The following is a 20,277-nucleotide window of genomic DNA, read 5'->3' as shown; positions in this document are numbered from 1 at the left end:
ACCAACACAAATGACGTCCCTCGTGGTCGATTGCTCGTGGATGGATTTGTCATGTCTTCTGAGACCACCACGACGTCATAACTATGCGACGAAAAGCACATGCGACGTAAACACATGAAACGTGCGATATTTTGCTAAAAATGAGTGAAATGGCACCACCAACACAGCAGACAATTAAGACCAAGGGCACATTTGACGGAAAACGTGCCAATAGAAACCAACCCTACAATCGACCAGGGGGCAGGAAGAAGTGGGTCTCTGAGCACAAAGTATTCGACGGCAGTATTGGAGAAGGTAGCTCAGCTCGCTTGCCAGTGCAAGCTATCCATAGTCTGAGTTCCAGTCACTTCGGCTAGCTAACTTGCCACTGGAATATAATAGTTAGCTGAACAGAGACGGCAACCAGGCTAAGCTAGCCTATCTAGCTATCTAAAGTGTGTTTAGAATTGCAGTTAATGTACATTGCATAAAATGAAGTCATTCAATATGTTAGAGTGCCAGGATAACTATACCCCCCCCCCCCCTCCTTGATCAATTAGCTAAAAACTAACTTAGCTACACGGGAGGCTAAATGTTTGTGTAAGTTAACAAACAGTGTTTTTGCAGATATACATGAATGCTTGAACCATAAACCTCTCTTTCCTCAGGCCAGGGCTTTGCCTTCAAAAGGAAGGAGAAAGTGAAACATGAATACAACAAACTGCTACGGAAGGAGAGGAGGAAGAACACAGAGGTCAAAACCCAATATACAGAACAGTACCCCGAACATCTGAGGCATCTCTACGAGGCTGAGGCCGAGAAACTGAGGAATGAGGTTAAGACCAACAGAATCAACAGAACCAAAGCTAGGATGGCTGGCGGTGGTGGTCCAGTAGAGGAGGAAGCAGCTCCCATGGCTGTGAATGAAGCCCCCACGGACCTAGCTACAGCCATAGACCCTGCAGAGGACATCTCCTCTGACAAGACTGACTCTGCCCCACAGCCCACTCCAGCAGTTGCGGCCTCAAAGAATGACAGGTAGTCACTTAAATCATGTTTGCATACTGCTTTACTCATTTCATTTGTATATATTGTATTATATTCTACTGTATTTTAGCCAACGCCACTCCGACATTGCTTGTCTTAATGTTGATATATTTCTTAGTTCCATTATTTTGCTTTTAGATTTGTGTGTATTGCTGTGACTTGTTAGATACTACTGCACTGTTGGAGTTAGGAACACAAGCATTTCACTACACCCGCAATAACATCTGCCAAATATGTGTCTGTGACCAATAACATCTGCCAAATATGTGTATGTGACCATACAATTTGCTAATCTGGTTTAGAGTAAAGCAGTTTGTGCAAAACATTTAAATGCATTATCCATTTGCAGTGTACTGTGTGAAATGTAATTGCTGTCAATGAAGTGTGGCAATGCTTTGTGCGAAATGTCGTTGCAGTCAAGGCCAACCACTTGAAGGAGTTACAATGCAACATGTTAATGTGTCGTTGTGTTCCAGTCTACCCATGAGTAACCGGAGTAAAAAGAAAATGCTGAGGAAGACTTCCTATCAGAAAACAAAAGAGGAGTTTGAAAGTGTTAAAGAAAAGCAGAAGAATAAGAAAGAGGTATAGTTTTTCACGTTCTCAATTAAAGCCCTCAGAAAGGTACTATCGCAGGTCAAAAGCGTTGGACTGTTCTCAACGAGTGGTATTTTCTTCCTCCATATAGGAGTTTTTGAAGAACAAGGAGCAGAAAGAAGAAGCTATCATGAAGTACAAACAGAAGAAAATGGAGACATTTCAGATGCTGAGCAAAAAGACGAAGAAGGGGCAGCCCAACCTGAACCTACAGATGGAATACCTGCTCCAGAAGATTCAAGGGACCGGGCCCGGAAAATGACCCAGAAAAATGGACGTCGAAGGTTTCAAATAGCAAATATACAGTTGGAACGCTTACTGTGATGGTTTTATATCATAGATGAGTCTTGTTCTTATTTTGTGAACTGCCACTTTGAATAGATTGTATCATAATAGATTTTCAGACTTTTAGCGGTTTATTTACATTTTGAACCACAAGGTGGCATTTGTGAGATGAGCTGTTCTTGTAAAATATTTAAATAGAAATGGTTGCTATTTGAAAGGAATATTTAATGTTAATAAAAGGTTGTAAGCGAAGTCTGGTTTATTATTCTATATATGAGTGCACCAAAAACTAAAGCTAGTGTTGATCCAAGTAGACTGCAGAATTGAGAGTTACAAATGTAGTGTTTAATTTGTAGCGGGACAAAATAGAGACCGTGTCCTGGACACCCTTTGGACGGCACCGTGTACCTCCTTGCCCAGGCGTTGTCATAGTTACAGATTATGTGTAGCGCACAAGTCTTTTGATGTCCATGCTGCCCTTCCACTGTCGCTGTCATTCTAATAGTACTAATTACCTGTTGCATGTTGATATTTAACGGGAGCTCTGTCTATCCTAAGTGGTGATTATTAGTGAGAACTCAAACCCTAAATCCCCCCAGGCGACTGCCCCATGACATCACATGGTATGCGAATTACTTTTCAAAGCGTCGTTTGAGAGGCAAGAACTTCCTAAATAGGAAGTGCGATCATCGCTTTCTGTATTTTGGTCCACGTTGTAAGTTTCAGGGTTAATATCTTAATCTTTTGGATATAAAAAGGTAAGTTATTAGTGTTTTTCTTTTGCTTATCTGATAAATAATTTGGTTGCTTATTTTACTCAATATAGAATGCATGAACTTGCCTATGTGAACATTTTTATGGATCATATAGACGTAAGAAATTTGACATTTTCACACCCATCGGTTTAAAAATGGTATACATGGTGACGAGCACACACTCTAGTTTCGATTTTTGTCAGAAAGGGCAACAAACATCTTGCACAAATTATAGTATTGTTTTCTTTTTTAGATTCTGAAGGTTTTATACATAATTAATGCCTAATTAAACAAAGGTTAAATAAAACAAAAATCCTACTGTTGCCATTTATGTTGGATATTCTCCTTCTAATGAGAACTAACCAAACTGACATTTCCTTCTAAATGGGATACTACATTCTTTGTTCTGGCTAGATGAGTAAAAGGCAGATGGACATCCTGGTCCCAAAGTGGAATACAGTGTTTTGTAATATGATAGGCTATCAGCTACCAACTCGGTCTCAGAGCATTTTGTATTATTCTGTATGTAAATCAGAGACACTCCATTTTGTATGATATGTTACGTTTCGTATGGTATGTATTCATTTGTGAATAATGTTACCCACATTAGTCAACACCTACAGAGCATTTCATGTTATTTTTCTACCTCAACTAAAACTGCTACTGTACAGACCTCATGAGTTCAAGTTTGATCGGTCTTGATTTGAAGCCCATGATGCTGTCACCCACACCTAACGTTCGCCATTTCCACAGAAGCCCTATCCGCTATAACCACTTCCTCCCCCCCGGTTTGTTGTGGTTAACTGTAGCCCTGCTTTACAATGTAGTGAAAAACATAGCAGCTCAGGGTGCAGATTAGCAATAGACTGATAGCAGCTCAAGGATGTTACTCTCTAGAGCACAGATTGTAATACTTCTGTGTTTAGAAGATACAGGCAGCCTACCGACTGCTAATATTCAGTGTTCCCAAACCTGAAGAGAATTTCATTGAGTGGTTTTTATTCACAATGTCTAGACTGTAGTCTATGGTATGCAGGAATTAACATAGTTGTGAGGATTGTGTGCTTCGGTATTAAGATAAGCCGTTATGTTTACATACTTCCCAGCATGTTAGCTAGGAGGAAAGTCTCAGCCTATGAAAAAGGGAATTTATACCCAAAGGACTGCTGACACGTGGTTCAAGGACAAACTTTTCTCATAGTTGTTACTCAATAGTAACACTAACCCCTTTCCTGTATTATTTCACATAGATAAGAGACTTACATCACAGAAAGAGTTCTGCTTTCATGCATTACTAGCCTACAACACACTACCAACATGACACACATCTCAAAAGCTACTTTTAGACAGGCAGACCGATTCTGATATTTTTTCACTAATTGGTATTTTGACAATTCAGATCAGCTCTGAAAAAGATTGTGATTGGTCAAAAAAACAATTAGTGGAAAAAATATCAAAATATCACCTGTTTAAAAGCAGTCAAACAATGACTTATGAGAGCGTATAAATCTAAAATGAAAACATTACATTGTGATGCTCTCTGTAATCATCATGGTCTTCATGTACCCACTTTTCAAACAGATGTAAGGTTATATTCTAATGTCTTTCCTTTTTATTCTTCCCAGGAACCTGGGAACAAGACAGACCATTTACTGAGATATGAAAACTCCTAGACAGACCATTTACTGAGATACGAAAACTCCTAGACAGACCATTTACTGAGATATGAAAACTCCTAGACAGACCATTTACTGAGATATGAAAACTCCTAGACAGACCATTTACTGAGATATGAAAACTCCTAGACAGTCTCTGTGGCCTCATCACTACTGACTTGTGGTGCCTGGTCTCATCGCTCACCATGACCCCAACCGGCCAGGCCGAGGAGTGAGACAGCTATGTCTGATTCTACCCTGTTCAGAGCCACCAGAATACTCTGCAGAAGTATATCTAGTGACATGGAGGAGTCTGAAGCCAAGGGCAGAGGAGGAGCTGTCCCCATGAGGAAGAGTTCAGACAGGAGGGGTTCTGACTGGGGAAGCATCGCCATGCTGGATAAGACCAAGGAATTCTTCCAGACCTGCGATGTGGAGGGCAAAGGCTTCATCACACGCACCGATATGAGGGTTCGAGGAGGGGGCGATGGGGGGGGCAAAGGCTTCATCACACGCACCGATATGAGGGTTCGAGGAGGGGGCGATGGGGGGGCAAAGGCTTCATCACACGCACCGATATGAGGGTTCGAGGAGGGGGCGATGGGGGGGCAAAGGCTTCATCACACGCACCGATATGAGGGTTCGAGGAGGGGGCAAAGGCTTCATCACACGCACCGATATGAGGGTTCGAGGAGGGGGCGATGGGGGGGCAAAGGCTTCATCACACGCACCGATATGAGGGTTCGAGGAGGGGGCGATGGGGGGGCTTGTTTTGCCTCAGTTTTACACTTGTTAGAAACTTAGATGTTATGGACATAGATGTCTACCCCATTGATGCAGCCATGCTTAGATAATCGTTTTGACAGAGGGACAATTATGGGAATTATGTCAAAACCCACTGGGCAAAAACTGATCGAATCAACGTTGTTTCCACGTCATTTCAATCAAAAAATGTAATTTGATGACGTTGAATCAATGTGGGAAAATAATTGGATTTGAAAAAAGTAAGGGAATTTCATATTTTTTTCACCTAACCTTTAACCTTAATTCAATGACATAGTGACATTTTTTGTTGAATTCACATTAGTTAACCAATGTAAATCAAAACTAAACAAACAAACAAACAAGTTAATTTCAAGGGTTAAGGTACACACACACACACACACACACACACACACACACACACACACACACAAATGATGCTGTCTCTCACAACCATGAGATAACCAGAGGACAGTGTGACATGCAGGAGGTGCTTTGTGCTATGGTTCTCTACCTCATTGACCATTCAGAGGTTTTCATATCGAGAACCTCTCCTCCTGCTCACTGAAGCAGCCACTCAATAGCACGGCACCTTTGATCACTGTGTCCAGGAACACTGGATGGATTTCCATCAGAAACACGTGCATGCACACACTTACACACACTATTTTTGTATTTCACTCAAGCGCTGTTTTGAAATGAACAAGAGACGGCTTTTTTTGTTGTCCGGGCTTAGAGGGGATAGTACATTTGTACATTTATCTAGTTCGTAGAAAATGCGTAAAAAGGCTAACAGAAGAATCACCTGGAAAATGGTGATGTTGACGTGTGCATTATCTAAGGATAATGTAACATGTAATTGCCTATTAATGAATACAATCATATAGCCTATACCTTCCGTGCCAATATTCTTCCGTCCCTTTTTGCAATCAGGTCTAGCGTTGACCACACCACTGGCACTGACAATATGAAATCCACAATAATGGTGTAAACTCAGTTAATCACTCCCATTTTCTATTCAATGGCTTTCTTTCACGTGCTTTCCTTGACACATTTCTATTCAGAGAGGCAGGACAAGGTCCAGGGTGACAGATATTACAGCTGTAGTAGACTTGAATATCTTTCTCTTTGGAGTGAAGCAGGAGAGGACTGTTGGGCTTGTGTTGTGTTACATCTCTTAGCAGAAGAAACAATCTATTTCTTGTGTTTGTGCATGTGTGTGTGTGTGCGTGCGTGTCTGTGTTCCACAGAGGCTTCACAGAGAACTACCCCTCACTGCTGAAGAACTGGAGAATGTCTTTGACTCCCTGAACACTGACCAGAACGGCTACCTCACCCTCGAAGTGTTCTCATCAGGATTCAGTGAGTTCCCTATTTTTCTCTTTATCTCCCTACATTCAATTTCAATTCAATTCAATATGACTTTATTCATCCCCAAGGGACAATCTGCTGTATGTCTCATGGTTTACTCTTGGTTCAATAACTTATGTTTTGAGATCAATGGAGTGAGGGACCACATTCAAACGTGACAAAGATAAGGTATAGATTAATTTATCTCCTAGTTGGCAGGGAGTAGATGCTCACCCAGGTAAGGATAGGTTGTACTCTGTATAAAATGCACTTACAAACTTAAACTTGAGTTCTCTTTTCACAACCATCAGAAACTTGATAATTGTGAGTGCAGGGCACTTTCAAAATTGAAACACCCCTGATTTGTAATTCAAACTGATGTTACGACATCTTGCTGGTGATGCTTATGCTTCCTGCTCTGTCCCCAGGTCAGTTCCTGCACAGCCGGAGGATCTCTGTAGCCGAGGACGCAGCACCCGCCCTCCCCACTTCTAGGAAGCCCTCAGAAGCCCTGTACCAGAGCCAATGGGATGAGAGGTTAACTGGAGGGTGGGAGGATGAGGAGGAGAGTCACTTCTGTATGCTGCTGGAGAGCCTAGGGGCCAGCAACGTGTTCCAGGAGTGGGTGGAGTTAACCACACCTCACATTATTACTTACTTTATTACTATACAATATTACATATGCAACATTACAATATTGCACCTTGTATGTATTCCCCAAATATCTTTGTTTGGGGTTGTTGCCTCATCTTGGAAAGTGTGGGGTTGAACTTTCAACTTGCCCGTCATGGCTTTAGCTGGTTCATGGTGTACAGAACTGTTTGGCACTGAAAGTGTGGGGTTGAACTTTCAACTTGCCCGTCATGGCTTTAGCTGGTTCATGGTGTACATACAGTGCCTTGCGAAAGTATTCGGCCCCCTTGAACTTTGCGACCTTTTGCCACATTTCATGCTTCAAACATAAAGATATAAAACTGTATTTTTTTTGTGAAGAATCAACAACAAGTGGGACACAATCATGAAGTGGAACAACATTTATTGGATATTTCAAACTTTTTTAACAAATCAAAAACTGAAAAATTGGGCGTGCAAAATTATTCAGCCCCTTTACTTTCAGTGCAGCAAACTCTAAGAAGTCTCCAGAAGTTCAGTGAGGATCTCTGAATGATCCAATGTTGACCTAAATGACTAATGATGATAAATACAATCCACCTGTGTGTAATCAAGTCTCCGTATAAATGCACCTGCACTGTGATAGTCTCAGAGATCCGTCAAAAGCGCAGAGAGCATCATGAAGAACAAGGAACACACCAGGTAGGTCCGAGATACTGTTGTGAAGAAGTTTAAAGCCGGATTTGGATACAAAAAGATTTCCCAAGCTTTAAACATCCCAAGGAGCACTGTGCAAGCGATAATATTGAAATGGAAGGAGTATCAGACCACTGCAAATCTACCAAGACCTGGCCGTCCCTCTAAACTTTCAGCTCATACAAGGAGAAGACTGATCAGAGATGCAGCCAAGAGGCCCATGATCACTCTGGATGAACTGCAGAGATCTACAGCTGAGGTGGGAGACTCTGTCCATAGGACAACAATCAGTCGTATATTGCACAAATCTGGCCTTTATGGAAGAGTGGCAAGAAGAAAGCCATTTCTTAAACGTATACATAAAAAGTGTCGTTTAAAGTTTGCCACAAGCCACCTGGGAGACACACCAAACATGTGGAAGAAGGTGCTCTGGTCAGATGAAACCAAAATTGAACTTTTTGGCAACAATGCAAAATGTTTTGTTTGGCGTAAAAGCAACACAGCTGAACACACCATCCCCACTGTCAAACATGGTGGTGGCAGCATCATGGTTTGGGCCTGCTTTTCTTCAGCAGGGACAGGGAAGATGGTTCAAATTGATGGGAAGATGGATGGAGCCAAATACAGGACCATTCTGGAAGAAAACCTGATGGAGTCTGCAAAAGACCTGAGACTGGGACGGAGATTTGTCTTCCAACAAGACAATGATCCAAAACATAAAGCAAAATCTACAATGGAATGGTTAAAAAATAAACATATCCAGGTGTTAGAATGGCCAAGTCAAAGTCCAGACCTGAATCCAATCGAGAATCTGTGGAAAGAACTGAAAACTGCTGTTCACAAATGCTCTCCATCCAACCTCACTGAGCTCGAGCTGTTTTGCAAGGAGGAATGGGAAAAAATGTCAGTCTCTCGATGTGCAAAACTGATAGAGACATACCCCAAGCGACTTACAGCTGTAATCGCAGCAAAAGGTGGCGCTACAAAGTATTAACTTAAGGGGGCTGAATAATTTTGCACGCCCAGTTTTTCAGTTTTTGATTTGTTAAAAAAGTTTGAAATATCCAATAAATGTCGTTCCACTTCATGATTGTGTCCCACTTGTTGTTGATTCTTCACAAAAAAATACAGTTTTATATCTTTATGTTTGAAGCCTGAAATGTGGCAAAAGGTTGCAAAGTTCAAGGGGGCCGAATACTTTCGCAAGGCACTGTAACTGTTTGGGCACCACCCCTCTACACTTTTGTACCCCTGTGTCTTTACAGTGATTCCAATGGTTTCTGATATAGTGGAGGTCAACCAGTAAGTTGAATGTGACCGGTCCCTGTAGTTTTATCAGAACTCTTACCCTCTGTCTCTGTTTCCAGTCCCACTCCCCCCCCCCCCCCCCCCTCCAGTCCAGGCGAGGTGCGCAGCTTGTGGGCCCAGCTGAGGAGGGACGAGCCTCACCTCCTGTCGAACTTTGAGGAATTCCTGGCCAGAGTCACCTTCCAGATCAAAGAAGCCAAAGAGGAGAGGAGGGAGATGGAGAGCGCCCTCCAGAGGTTGGAGACCACAAATACCTCCTCTCTTTGTTGTCACTGCTACTCCCAGGGCCAGTTTAAACGGACAGAGATTAAGCCTAGTCCCAGACTACAAAGCATTACCAAGGGAGAATCTCTTTTGAAAGTGCTTTTTAGTCCAGGACAAAACTTGATCTATGTCTGAGAAACTGTCCCTTTGGCATTTAGGCATGATTATGTGATCATTATGTGTGATATCTTCACTGTGACTGTTTAGTGGACTGCAACCACAGCCATTTAAACCACAATACTAACAGCTTGCAGCTTTGTAAAGGCACGTCCAGTATGTCTTCGGCTTCTCGGTTGCAGCTCATCAGAGCGTAATTATTCAGTTCAAACAGCAGTCATTGATTCATAGAACTGACAATAGCTTGTTCAGTTCCAACCCATGTGATAGATCTATGGTCTATTTTACTATAGAGGTCTGTTTGTGTACCAGATTGTAGAACAAATAACGTTTGATTCAGGATTCTATCCCATTGAAAGTAGTCCTTTTACATGCAAGTTGAAAGCACTGAGTAGTTAATAGCTTCAAAAGGTTGATACAGGCCTTCAGTGAATGAATGCAGTGAGGTTCTATCAAGTCAACTACTCCAGACATAAATTCCATATTACTCATTGAACCTGTTTTTGTTTTTTTTCATATTTAAAAAAATATATTTCACCTTTTATTAAACCAGGTTTTCATTTACAACTGTGACCTGGCCAAGGTAAAGCAAAGCAGTTCGACACAAACAACACAGATTTACACATGGAATAAACAAAAAAAGTCAATAAGACAATAGAAAAAAGTATATATACAGTGTGTGCAACTGAGGTAAGAAAAGGGAGGTAAGGCAATAAAATAGGCCATAGTGGTGAGGTAATTACGATGTAGCAATTAAACACTGGAGTGGTAGATGTGCAGAAGATGAATGTGCAAGTAGAGATACTGGGGTGCAAAGGAGCAAATAAATACCGTATGGGTTGAGGTAGTTGGATGGGCTATTTACAGATGGGCTATTTACAGGTGCAATGGTCTGTGAGCTGCTCTGACAGCTGGTGCTTGAAGTTAGTGAGGGAGATAAGTGTCCAGCTTCAGTGATTTTTGCAGTTCGTTCCAGTCATTGGCAGCAGAGAACTGGAAGGAAAGGCGGCCAAAGAAGGAATTGGCTTTGGGGGTGACCAGTGAGATATACCTGCTGGAGCGCGTGCTGCGGGTGGGTGCTGCTATGGTGACCAGTGAACTGAGATAAGGCAGGGCTTTACCTAGTAAAGACTTGTAGATGACCTGGAGCCAGTGGGTTTGGTGACGAGTATGAAGCAAGGGCCACGAGTATGAAGGGAGGGCCAGCCAACGAGAGCATACAGGTCGCAGTGGTGGGTAGTATATGGGGCTTTGGTGACAAAACCGATGGCACTGTGATAGACTGCATCCAATTTGTTGAGTAAAGTGTTGGAGGCTATTTTGTAAATGACATCGCCAAAGTCGAGGATCGGTAGGATAGTCAGTTTTACGAGGGTATGTTTGGGAGCATGAGCAAAGGATGCTTTCTTGCGAATTAGGAAGCCGATTCTAGATTTAATTCTGGATTGGAGATGCTTAATGTGGGTCTGGAAGGAGAGTTTACAGTCTAGCCAGACACCTAGGCATTTGTAGTTGTCCACATATTCTAGGTCATAACCGTCCAGAGTAGTGATACTGGACAAGCGGGCAGGTGCAGGCAGTGATCGGTTGAAGAGCATGCATTTAGTTTTCCTTGCATTTAAGAACAGTTGGAGGTCACGGAAGGAGAGTTGTATGGCATTGAAGCTCGTCTGGAGGTTAGTTAGCACAGTGTCCAAAGAAGGGCCAGAAGTATACAGAATGGTGTCATCTGCGTAGAGGTGGATCAGAGAATCATCAGCAGCAAGAGCGACATCATTGATGTATACAGAGAAGAGTCGGCCCGAGAATTTAACCCTGTGGCACCCCCATAGAGATTGCCAGAGGTCCAGACAACAGGACCTCCGATTTGACACACTGAACTCTATCAGGGAAGTAGTTGGTGAACCAGGCGAGGCAGTCATTTGAGAAACCATGTCTGTTGAGTCTGCCGATAAGAATGTGGTGATTGAAAGCCTTGGCCAGGTCGATGAATATGGCTGCACAGTATTGTCTCTTATCGATGGCAGTTATATCATTTAGGACCTTGAGCGTGGCTGAGGTGCACCCATGACCAGCTCGGAAGCCAGATTGCATAGCGGAGAATATGGGATTCGATGGTGGGATTCGAAATGGTCGGTGATCTGTTTGTTAACTTGGCTTTCGAAGACCTTAGAAAGGCAGGGTAGGATAGATATAGGTCTGTAGCAGTTTGGGTCTAGAGTGTCTCCCCCTTTGAAGAGGGGGATGACCCGGGCAGCTTTCCAATCTTTGGGGATCTCAGACGATATGAAAGAGAGGTTGAACAGGCTAGTAATAGGGGTTGCAACAATTTCGGCAGATCATTTTAGAAAGAGAGGGTCAAATCACATTTTATTTGTCACATACACATGGTTAGCAGATGTTAATGTGAGTGTAGCGAAATGCTTGTGCTTCTAGTTCTGACCATGCAGTAATATCTAACAAGTAATCTAACCTAACAATTTCACAACAACTACCTTATACACACAAGTGTAAAGGAATGAAAAAGATGTACATAAAAATATATGAGTGATGGCCGAGCGGCATAGGCAAGATGCAGTCGATGGTATAGAGTACAGTATATACATGAGATGAGTAATGTAGGGTATGTAAACATTATATAAAGTGGCATTGTTTAAAGTGGCTAGTGATACATTTATTACATACATTTTACCATTATTAAAGTGGCTAGAGATGAGTCAGTATGTTGGCAGCAGCCACTCCATGTTAGTGATTGCTGTTTAACAGTCTGATGGCCTTGAGATAGAAGCTGTTTTTCAGTCTCTCGGTCCCTGCTTTGATGCACCTGTACTGACCTCGCCTTCTGGATGATAGCGGGGTGAACAGGCAGTGGCTCAGGTGGTTGAGGTCCTTGATGATCTTTTTGGCCTTCCTGTGACATCGGGTGGTGTCGGTGTCCTGGAGGGCAGGTAGTTTGCCCCCGGCGATGCGTTGTGCAGACCTCACTACCCTCTGGAGAGCCTTACAGTTGTGGGCGGAGCAGTTGCCGTACCAGGCGGTGATACAGCCCGACAGGATGCTCTCGATTGTGCATCTGCAAAAGTTTGTTTTTGGTGTAAAGCCGAATTTCTTCAGCCTCCTGAGGTTGAAGAGGCGCTGCTGCGCCTTCTTCACCACGCTGTCTGTGTGGGTGGACCATTTCAGTTTGTCCGTGATGTGTATGCCGAGGACCGTAAAACTTTCCACCCACTCCACTACTGTCCCGTCGATGTGGATACGGGGCTGCTCCCTCTGCTGTTTCCTGAAGTCCACGATCATCTCCTTTGTTTTGTTGACATTGAGTGTGAGGTTATTTTCCTGACACCACACTCCGAGGGCCCTCACCTCCTCCCTGTAGGCCGTCTTGTCGTTGTTGGTAATCAAGCCTACCACTGTAGTGTCGTCTGCAAACTTGATGATTGAGTTGGAGGTGTGCATAGCCACGTAGTCGTGGGTGAACAGGGAGTACAGGAGAGGGCTAAGAACACACCCTTGTGGGGCCCCAGTGTTGAGGATCAGCGGGGTGGAGATGTTACCTACCCTCACCACCTGGGGGAGGCCTTTCAGGAAGTTCAGTACCCAGTTGCACAGGGCCAGATTCTCTAGCCCGGCTGATTTGTAGGGGTCCAGATTTTGCAGCGCTTTCAGAACATCAGCTATCTAGATTTGGGTGGAGGTGAAATGGGGGAGGCTTGGGCGAGTTGCTGTGGGGGGTGCAGGGCAGTTGACTGGGATAGGGGTAGCCAGGTGGAAAGCATGGCCAGCTGTGTTAAAATGCTTATTGAAATGATCAATTCTCTTAGATTTATCGGTGGTGACAGTGTTTCCTAGCCTCAGTACAGTGGGCAGCTGGGAGGAGGTTCTCGTATTATCCATGGACTTGTGTCCCAGAACTTTTGAGTTTGTGCTACAGGATGCAAATTTCTGTTTGAAAAAGCTAGCCTTTGTTTCTGCCTGTAGACACAGAGCTCTATGTGGGTTTACCATAATGCCCCAATTATCCCTTTCAATAGACCGCTAAGCTCAGAGATCATATTCTCAAAAGGGACCATTGATTGCAAGCCTGAGGAATTGGCTGTCATGTAGACAGAGATGAGAATGTATTTTTCTCCCCTGAAACAATGTACACTATACTACCCTTGATGATAGACGATGACTAGCTGGCTAGGTATTTGTATGGCTGTGGTCTCCGTTGTGTTAGGTAATACTAATGCATTGTTCTCATGGTACTGTGTGGTACCACTTAAGACAACTTCAGTCCTCTCACTAATTGGTTGCTTAATAAGGTGGTGGAATGTTAAAGGAATGCAAAATTCCAAGAGCAGTGCTTTTCCATCTGTATCTACACAGACAGTGTGCTGGTACGTGCATGTACCAGTCTGTGTAGCTACAGATGGAAAAGCAATGCAGTAGACTAATGTAATGTGACCAGTTCTTTGGCTCTGGGTTAAGCAGGCAGAGTGAAGTAGAAACAGACAACAAAAATACATGTTCAAACATTTAAGAAATTAAGGAACGGTTTCACAAGTTCACCTTTTCAGCGTGGCTCATCTCTGGCCCACTAACACATTCACAAATCACAGGCGGGAGGCACACATCCATTTTTCTTCCCTCCATTACTCCCAGGAGCCACCATACCTCTGGACTGCATCACCTCCCATGGGTGGCCGCCTAAAAGAGAAACAGGGTTTACATACATGCCAACTGTTCTGTTAATTAGTCAGTTGTCCAATGAGAAGGCTTGATGAATTAACATTGGCAATTAGTCACACCTGTGAGGCTATGACATAAACAGAATGACCTATAATCACTCTCAAACCTGCCACTTGTAAACAGCATCTGGTTAAGTAGTTATTTAGTTGTTATTAAATCTAGATGTATTAAATCCATTCTCCCCCATACATGCAGGAAAGCAGCCACACACGACAGTGAGATCCGCGGTCTGTATGAAGAAATGGAGCAACAAATGAAAAGCGAGAAGGACCGGCTGCTCCTCCAGGTACATATAGTTGATTAGTTTGTTTAAATGACTTGAGACCCTCTCCCAGACCTGGACTGTGTCTCTTAACACCAAACTCTAGACACCTGCTGGATCCCTACCTTCTATATACCCTTGAACAAGTCACCCAATGGACTCAACAAGGTTGTGTTGTACTGTATTTCTGTTTAATTTCTCCTATCCTAATGTGCTGTCCCCGTCTCTCCTCCAGGACTCGGAGCGTCTCCAGTCTCGTAGTCACGACCTGGAGCACCAGCTGTCCAGTAAGGAGAGAGAGCTGGAGCAGCTCTTCCAGAAACAGAGGAGGGTGAGTGACTGAGGTGCCTCCTCTATAATTTGTGGAACGTTTCAACAGGAATCTGTTCCAAAAATGTAGTAAATAACAAGGTTGCCAACAAACAACACATACAAAGTTGTATAGCAGCAGAATAAGATACCGGGTAGGTAGGGGGCTATTTCATTAATTAAGGTTTCACTCTCCATGTTTATTCCTGATAATGTCTGTCCTCACTCTGGTCGTCTATGGACAAACATTAAGAATAAGCTACATGGTGAGTTGATGCCTTTTGGACAGCTAGTTAGCTAGGTGAATAGATCATGTTACTTTTGTATGCGTTATTTGTTGGCAACCTTGTACTTTAAGAAGTTTTTGGAACAGATTCCTGTTGGAACATTCCAGAAATGATACCATTTGGGGCTCCTGTAACTCTCCAGGGGGAAGGTTGGCCACCTCTGGTCTCCTGCGGGGCTAATCCCCCTTCTTGATTTTCGGTGCAGATAAAGCAAAGTAAAAGACAAAGAAGCTGTGATTATAATAGAATACATGTCTCCCTAACAATATTACCCTTTGACCCCCCCCAGTTGGATCTCCAGTGTCGCGACCTGAGCAGTGAGCAGCAGGAGAGCCGGGTGGAGAATGTCAAGCTGAAGATGACCAACGAGGAACTGAGCAGAGAGCTGGAGAACACCTGTCAGGAACTGTCCTTGGCCCAGGAACAACTGACCATGCTGCAGGACCAGGCTTCCCGCCTGCACCAGGAGAGAGAGATGTGGGTTAATAGTTAATATTACCACTAGATGTAATGACCAAACACACTCACTCACCTAGGCATCACACAAACGTTCCATCAGTGGATATGGCATGTCACTCCTAGTACCGCTAACATTCACTAGATTACTGTCCAGGTGTGGTTCAGTGAGCTTTGGTGACTCTCTCTCTGCTCAGGGAAATGTATCGAGTCACTGAGGGACTACAAAGAGAGAAACAGAGTCTGATGAAACAACTAGACCTTCTCAGGTAAGTTACACACACACACACACACACACACACACACACACACAGTATGCATGTTATACATTTAATTTGACAATTTACCGTTTTTTGTCCTCCTTGCATAATCTATCCAGAGAGATGAACAAACATTTAAAAGATGAGCGAGACATATACTGTGCTGTGGTGAGTTCTCGACTCATGATATTTTGACTGTTACCTTTGTGGCGATATTGAATGATAAGACATATTCAAGCCAAAGGCACATTTATTTCCACATTATATGGACATTGACAACAACAAAAATGTTTCTATGATATTCCATTCTGTTGTGTTCTTTTGCTCTACAGAACCCCAGGAAGTCCCTCAAACAGAAGCAGAGAGCCGGCTTGGTCAATCTGTTTGCGGACACCAGCCAGCAGCCGGTTAAAAGGTGAGGTCATTTCTTTAGAAGTGCCCTGAACATAATTAACCAGTCTTGTCGTGTGTGAAAGGAAACTGATTTTATGTCCGTCCGTAACGGGATTTAAATCAACATTGGATTAAAGAGGAGAAACAGGATGTGCAATCAAAAAATGTGTTTTTGAGGCCAAGGCACCAAATTAGTCAATTTAATGTAAGGTACTTTACAGTGTAAGGAGTGTAGTTGCAATATAATATACTAACAATATATTTTAAATGTAGTGACTTCTATGCTGCTCTTGACAGTAATGGCAGCACCCAGAACCATTTTGAGTTACCATTTAATGATAATGCTCGGTAACGAGAGACTAACGTGAAAGTGCCTTGGCAACATGAGACTCAAACTATTTTTTTTGATCCGATATCGTCTGTTTCTTCCTCTTGTCTCCAAAGAGCCTCACTCCTCACCCACAATGGGGGTTCCTATGAGTTCCTTGATGCGCTGCCAGTAGAACACCTTCAAATCTCTTTTGTCTCCTCCCCCTCCTCATCTAGCGAGGACGATGTTGACACCGCTTGTCCACCACGTTTGCCGAAAACCAACTACGGCCTGGCCAACGGCTACCACGACTCCAACACCTCGTCTCCAACCCAAGTGGTTGAGGTGGAGGCGCAGGGGGTGAGGGTGAAGGAGAGGCTCTCCAAGTTTGAGTCAGAGAAGACCCTCGCCCCCACCCAGAACGAAAGGGACAGGCATACAGAGTACCAGAGTAAGCCGGAGGTTGGGGGCGATGGGCTGGACGGTCCCCCAGATGGGTGGCCTCTCCGTCGGGTTATCTCCATCGAGGAGGACCACCTCCCCCACCTGCTTCATGGAGGGCCCCAGCCCCTGCTGCACCAGCTCAGTGAGGAAGACGAGGAGGAGGAAGAGGAGCAAGGGAAGGAAGATCTGGAGAGTAGTATCTTTTTCGCCCCTGTTCCTCTACCTGTCCCGGTCACGACAGTGTCCCCCTTCAAACACCAAGGTAGTTTCAGCAGAATGAGAAATATCCCCTCGTCACCTCGAGGACAGCCCGTCGGCAAGGAGACCCAAAATGTGAGCAAATCTCTATTCATGTATTGTATTTGAATTCAGTTTGGAATTACTCAGTTAGAATGAAGTTGACCCTAACCCTGCAAGGGGTTGAAGACCCTGTCATTGTGTTAAGCATCAGAACTAAAACCCTTCATCTGAGTGATCAACAACATTTCCAAAGCTCTTCAATATGCAATCAATTGAAAATATCATTCTGTTGACCTCTTTCTCTGCGTATCCCTCCAGAGGGTGAAGGAGAGGGCCATGCCTGCCCCAGACCGCCTGTTTAAGGTGGTTCTGGTGGGCAACTCCAGTGTGGGCAAGACTTCCCTGCTACGCACCTTCTGTGATGGCCGCTTCCACCCCTCCAGCCCCGCTACTGTGGGTGAGAGCCGACAACACATTACTGTGTACCACGGGTGTCACGGACCTTTTGTGTGTTAATACAGTGGCAGCGGTCATGTGTGTGCGCACGTTCTTATGTACGTGTGTGTGTGAGTTACTATCAGAAGATTGAAGGGCAAAGCAGCATCACATGAAAGGGCTCGTAAAGTCACACTCCCAGTCTATGAACCCCCGGTACACATTGTACCACCGCAGATTATGTCACATCGAATCCATTTCATTATCCTCTGAATCCCCTTGGTTCCCCATTCTAGGACAGCTTGTTTGATTTCACCGCTTTGACTGTGAAAGACCATTACCGAAGCATGAAGCTTGATGAATAGCTCAACTACCCCCTCTAGTGTTCATTAATGAAAGGATGTAATATTATTGCTGTGTATTCCTCTTACCCTAATAACCAGTCTGAGTGCTATTCCTGACAGGTATTGACTACAGTGTGAAGACTCTAATGTTGGACAACACCCAGGTAGCCATGCAGCTGTGGGACACGGCCGGGCAGGAGAGGTGAGTGGCCACGGACCAGTGAAAACAGTATTGCCAAAACCTCACCAACACCAATAGATAACAGTAGCTAAGAATGTGATGTGTTATTTTTGCCTGGATGCTAGTCTGAGAATGTGACTTAAATGACAACAAAGCAACGTTCTCAGGTTGGCATTTGGCACTTTGGCAAAATAAACAGGGTTCCATTTTGTCCAGTTGTAACTGTTCTCTGTGTTGGCTACAGGTACCGCAGCATCACCAAGCAGTTCTTCCGTAAGGCAGACGGCGTGGTGGTCATGTACGACGTCACGTTGCTGGACAGCTTCAAGGCCGTGCGACCCTGGCTCATCAACGTCCAGGTCAGCTCACATTTGGCCTTTGGCCAGACAGGACATGACAAATAATTGTCTGTTCTACAGTTTATTTTTATCTGAACGTTTTAAGCAGATGCCTGACCTTTCATTGACCTCTGTTTTCCCAGGAGGCTGCGGGAGTGGGCATTCCCATCCTGCTCCTGGGCAACAAGATGGACGCGACGTCCGAGAGGGAGGTACCACTTAAAGATGCAGAGACTCTGGCCCACGTGAGTTCTCCGTTTAGGGACTCGTATGTATCATCCTATAGCACACTTATCTCAAGAACTGAACGACCAACACAGAGTGGGGGAAATCTGTTCACTGTCTATAAATATGGACGAGACCTCGCATAGCTGTCACTATTGCCATCTGTAGGTCCTCTACAGATGCCATATCTTAATTTGACCATCCTGTTGCAGGAATTTTCTTGCACAGCAGGAAATGTAAACTTGTAGCATATTCAAGGTATAAAAACATCTTCTAAAGTTTAATTTCCACATAAAATTGTTTGACTTGCCAGCAGCATACCATCGTGCATCCTACTGCTAGCTTACCTCTGTAGCTAAGCAGGGTCAGTCCTGGTCAGTCCCTGGATGGGAGACCACATGCTAATGGAGGTGGTGTTGGAGGGCCAGTAGCTGGCACCCCTAAAAAATAAAATGTCCATTAATTATAATTAACATTTCCTGTTGCTGCAGGATTATTTTCCAACTTGGCTCAAATGAACATCCTACAAGATTAGCTAAGCGACAACCAGTGACCTGAGTCTCTTCTCCCCTGTAGGACACCCGTGTGATATTCTATGAGGTCAGTGCTTACACCGGCTACAACGTGACAGAGGCCATGATCCACCTGGCCAGGTAAGGGAGGGAGAGGGACAGCCCCTAGGTATCCAGATCTGAATGAATTGGACAGGTATAAGCTATGTTCATGTTTGTATGGATTTGTATGGATGCTAATCCTTTCAGATGAACTCACATCTCCAAATACATCCTTCTTTCTCCAGAGTCAATTTGGGGACAGTGTGTGACATGTCAATGCATCTGTCTGTGTGTCCAGAGTGCTGAAAGAGCAGGAGGATCGGGTGAGAGACACGTTTGTCTTACTGGAGGCCCTGCCCGTCAAGAAGAAAGCCTGCTGCAAGTGAAGACACTCTAACAGAATAGAGAGAGAGCATTTGGAATGGCTGGAGACTCCTGATAACAAGTGAAGACACTCTGACAGAATAGAGAGAGAGCATTTGGAATGGCTAGAGACTCCTGATAACAAGTAAAGACACTCTGACAGACTAGAGAGAGAGCATTTGGAATGGCTAGAGACTCCTGATAAGTGAAGGAACTCTTCAATCTAACTCTTTCTCTGTGCTCTCGGAGCCAAATCCTAACTTTGTGTACATTTGTTAATCAATATCTCAAATTAGGACGGCCCTTCTTTCAGTACCTGTTTTGTTAAAGGCAAAGAGCCCAGTTGAGCTGGATCCTAGTGGATTTAGCTCTAGTCTACATTACAACCCTTTTTCTGTTTGGACCTCCTGACTGTAATGACCAATAGACATGTGTTCTACTGTAGAACTAATGGTATATTTGGTCAATTTAAAAAGTGGATCAATCATTTCAATGTATAGAATGACTGTTGTTCTTGAGTTGTGATTATGTTGTTAATCAAAACACAGAATGGATATGTAAATAAGAGCTTGATTAAGTTGGTAGTCTGTTACAAAATAATGATTGTCATACATTTGATTAAAATACTGATGTGAAATCTAATTATTTGATTCTTTCCCAACAATTCTAAGTAAATGTTATTTATTTGTTCATCACTCCTACACCACACCCCAAAATC

General features: G+C 43.8%; 2 protein-coding genes across 7 annotated transcripts; both read left to right on the top strand.

The window, feature by feature from the left end:
* The first annotated feature begins 68 nt into the window (after positions 1–68).
* Positions 69–2,253, top strand: LOC139392504 (thyroid transcription factor 1-associated protein 26 homolog). Of its 2 annotated transcripts, none has more exons than XM_071140506.1 (4): positions 69–294; positions 648–1,017; positions 1,443–1,611; positions 1,715–2,253. In XM_071140506.1, exons 1-4 carry the CDS (start codon positions 141–143, stop codon positions 1,883–1,885), a joined length of 864 nt encoding a protein of 287 aa, XP_070996607.1. In that variant the 5' UTR covers positions 69–140; the 3' UTR covers positions 1,886–2,253. The 2 variants fall into 2 exon arrangements, with proteins under 2 accessions (XP_070996607.1, XP_070996609.1); XM_071140508.1 differs by having other exon boundaries at positions 1,503–1,611; positions 1,715–2,179.
* Positions 2,254–4,292: 2,039 nt separating this feature from the next.
* On the top strand, positions 4,293–20,138 carry LOC139392502 (EF-hand calcium-binding domain-containing protein 4B-like). Of its 5 annotated transcripts, none has more exons than XR_011629697.1 (17): positions 4,293–4,789; positions 6,331–6,442; positions 6,859–7,051; positions 9,136–9,282; positions 14,354–14,444; positions 14,656–14,751; positions 15,306–15,493; positions 15,670–15,741; positions 15,852–15,900; positions 16,065–16,147; positions 16,672–17,212; positions 17,438–17,576; positions 18,019–18,100; positions 18,324–18,438; positions 18,561–18,662; positions 19,219–19,350; positions 19,495–19,561. XR_011629697.1 is itself a non-coding variant. In XM_071140503.1 (17 exons), exons 1-17 carry the CDS (start codon positions 4,562–4,564, stop codon positions 19,580–19,582), a joined length of 2,403 nt encoding a protein of 800 aa, XP_070996604.1. In that variant the 5' UTR covers positions 4,293–4,561; the 3' UTR covers positions 19,583–20,138. The 5 variants fall into 5 exon arrangements, 3 of the variants coding, with proteins under 3 accessions (XP_070996604.1, XP_070996603.1, XP_070996605.1); XM_071140503.1 differs by having other exon boundaries at positions 19,219–19,295; positions 19,495–20,138; XM_071140502.1 differs by having other exon boundaries at positions 16,570–17,212; positions 19,219–19,295; positions 19,495–20,138.
* The last annotated feature ends 139 nt before the right edge of the window (positions 20,139–20,277 follow it).

The sequence above is a fragment of the Oncorhynchus clarkii genome, chromosome 33 (genome assembly GCF_045791955.1).
Source record: "Oncorhynchus clarkii lewisi isolate Uvic-CL-2024 chromosome 33, UVic_Ocla_1.0, whole genome shotgun sequence".
NCBI lineage: Eukaryota > Metazoa > Chordata > Actinopteri > Salmoniformes > Salmonidae > Oncorhynchus > Oncorhynchus clarkii.
Note: the sequence above shows the minus strand (reverse complement) of the source record. Positions and strands in the feature narration are given on the sequence as shown.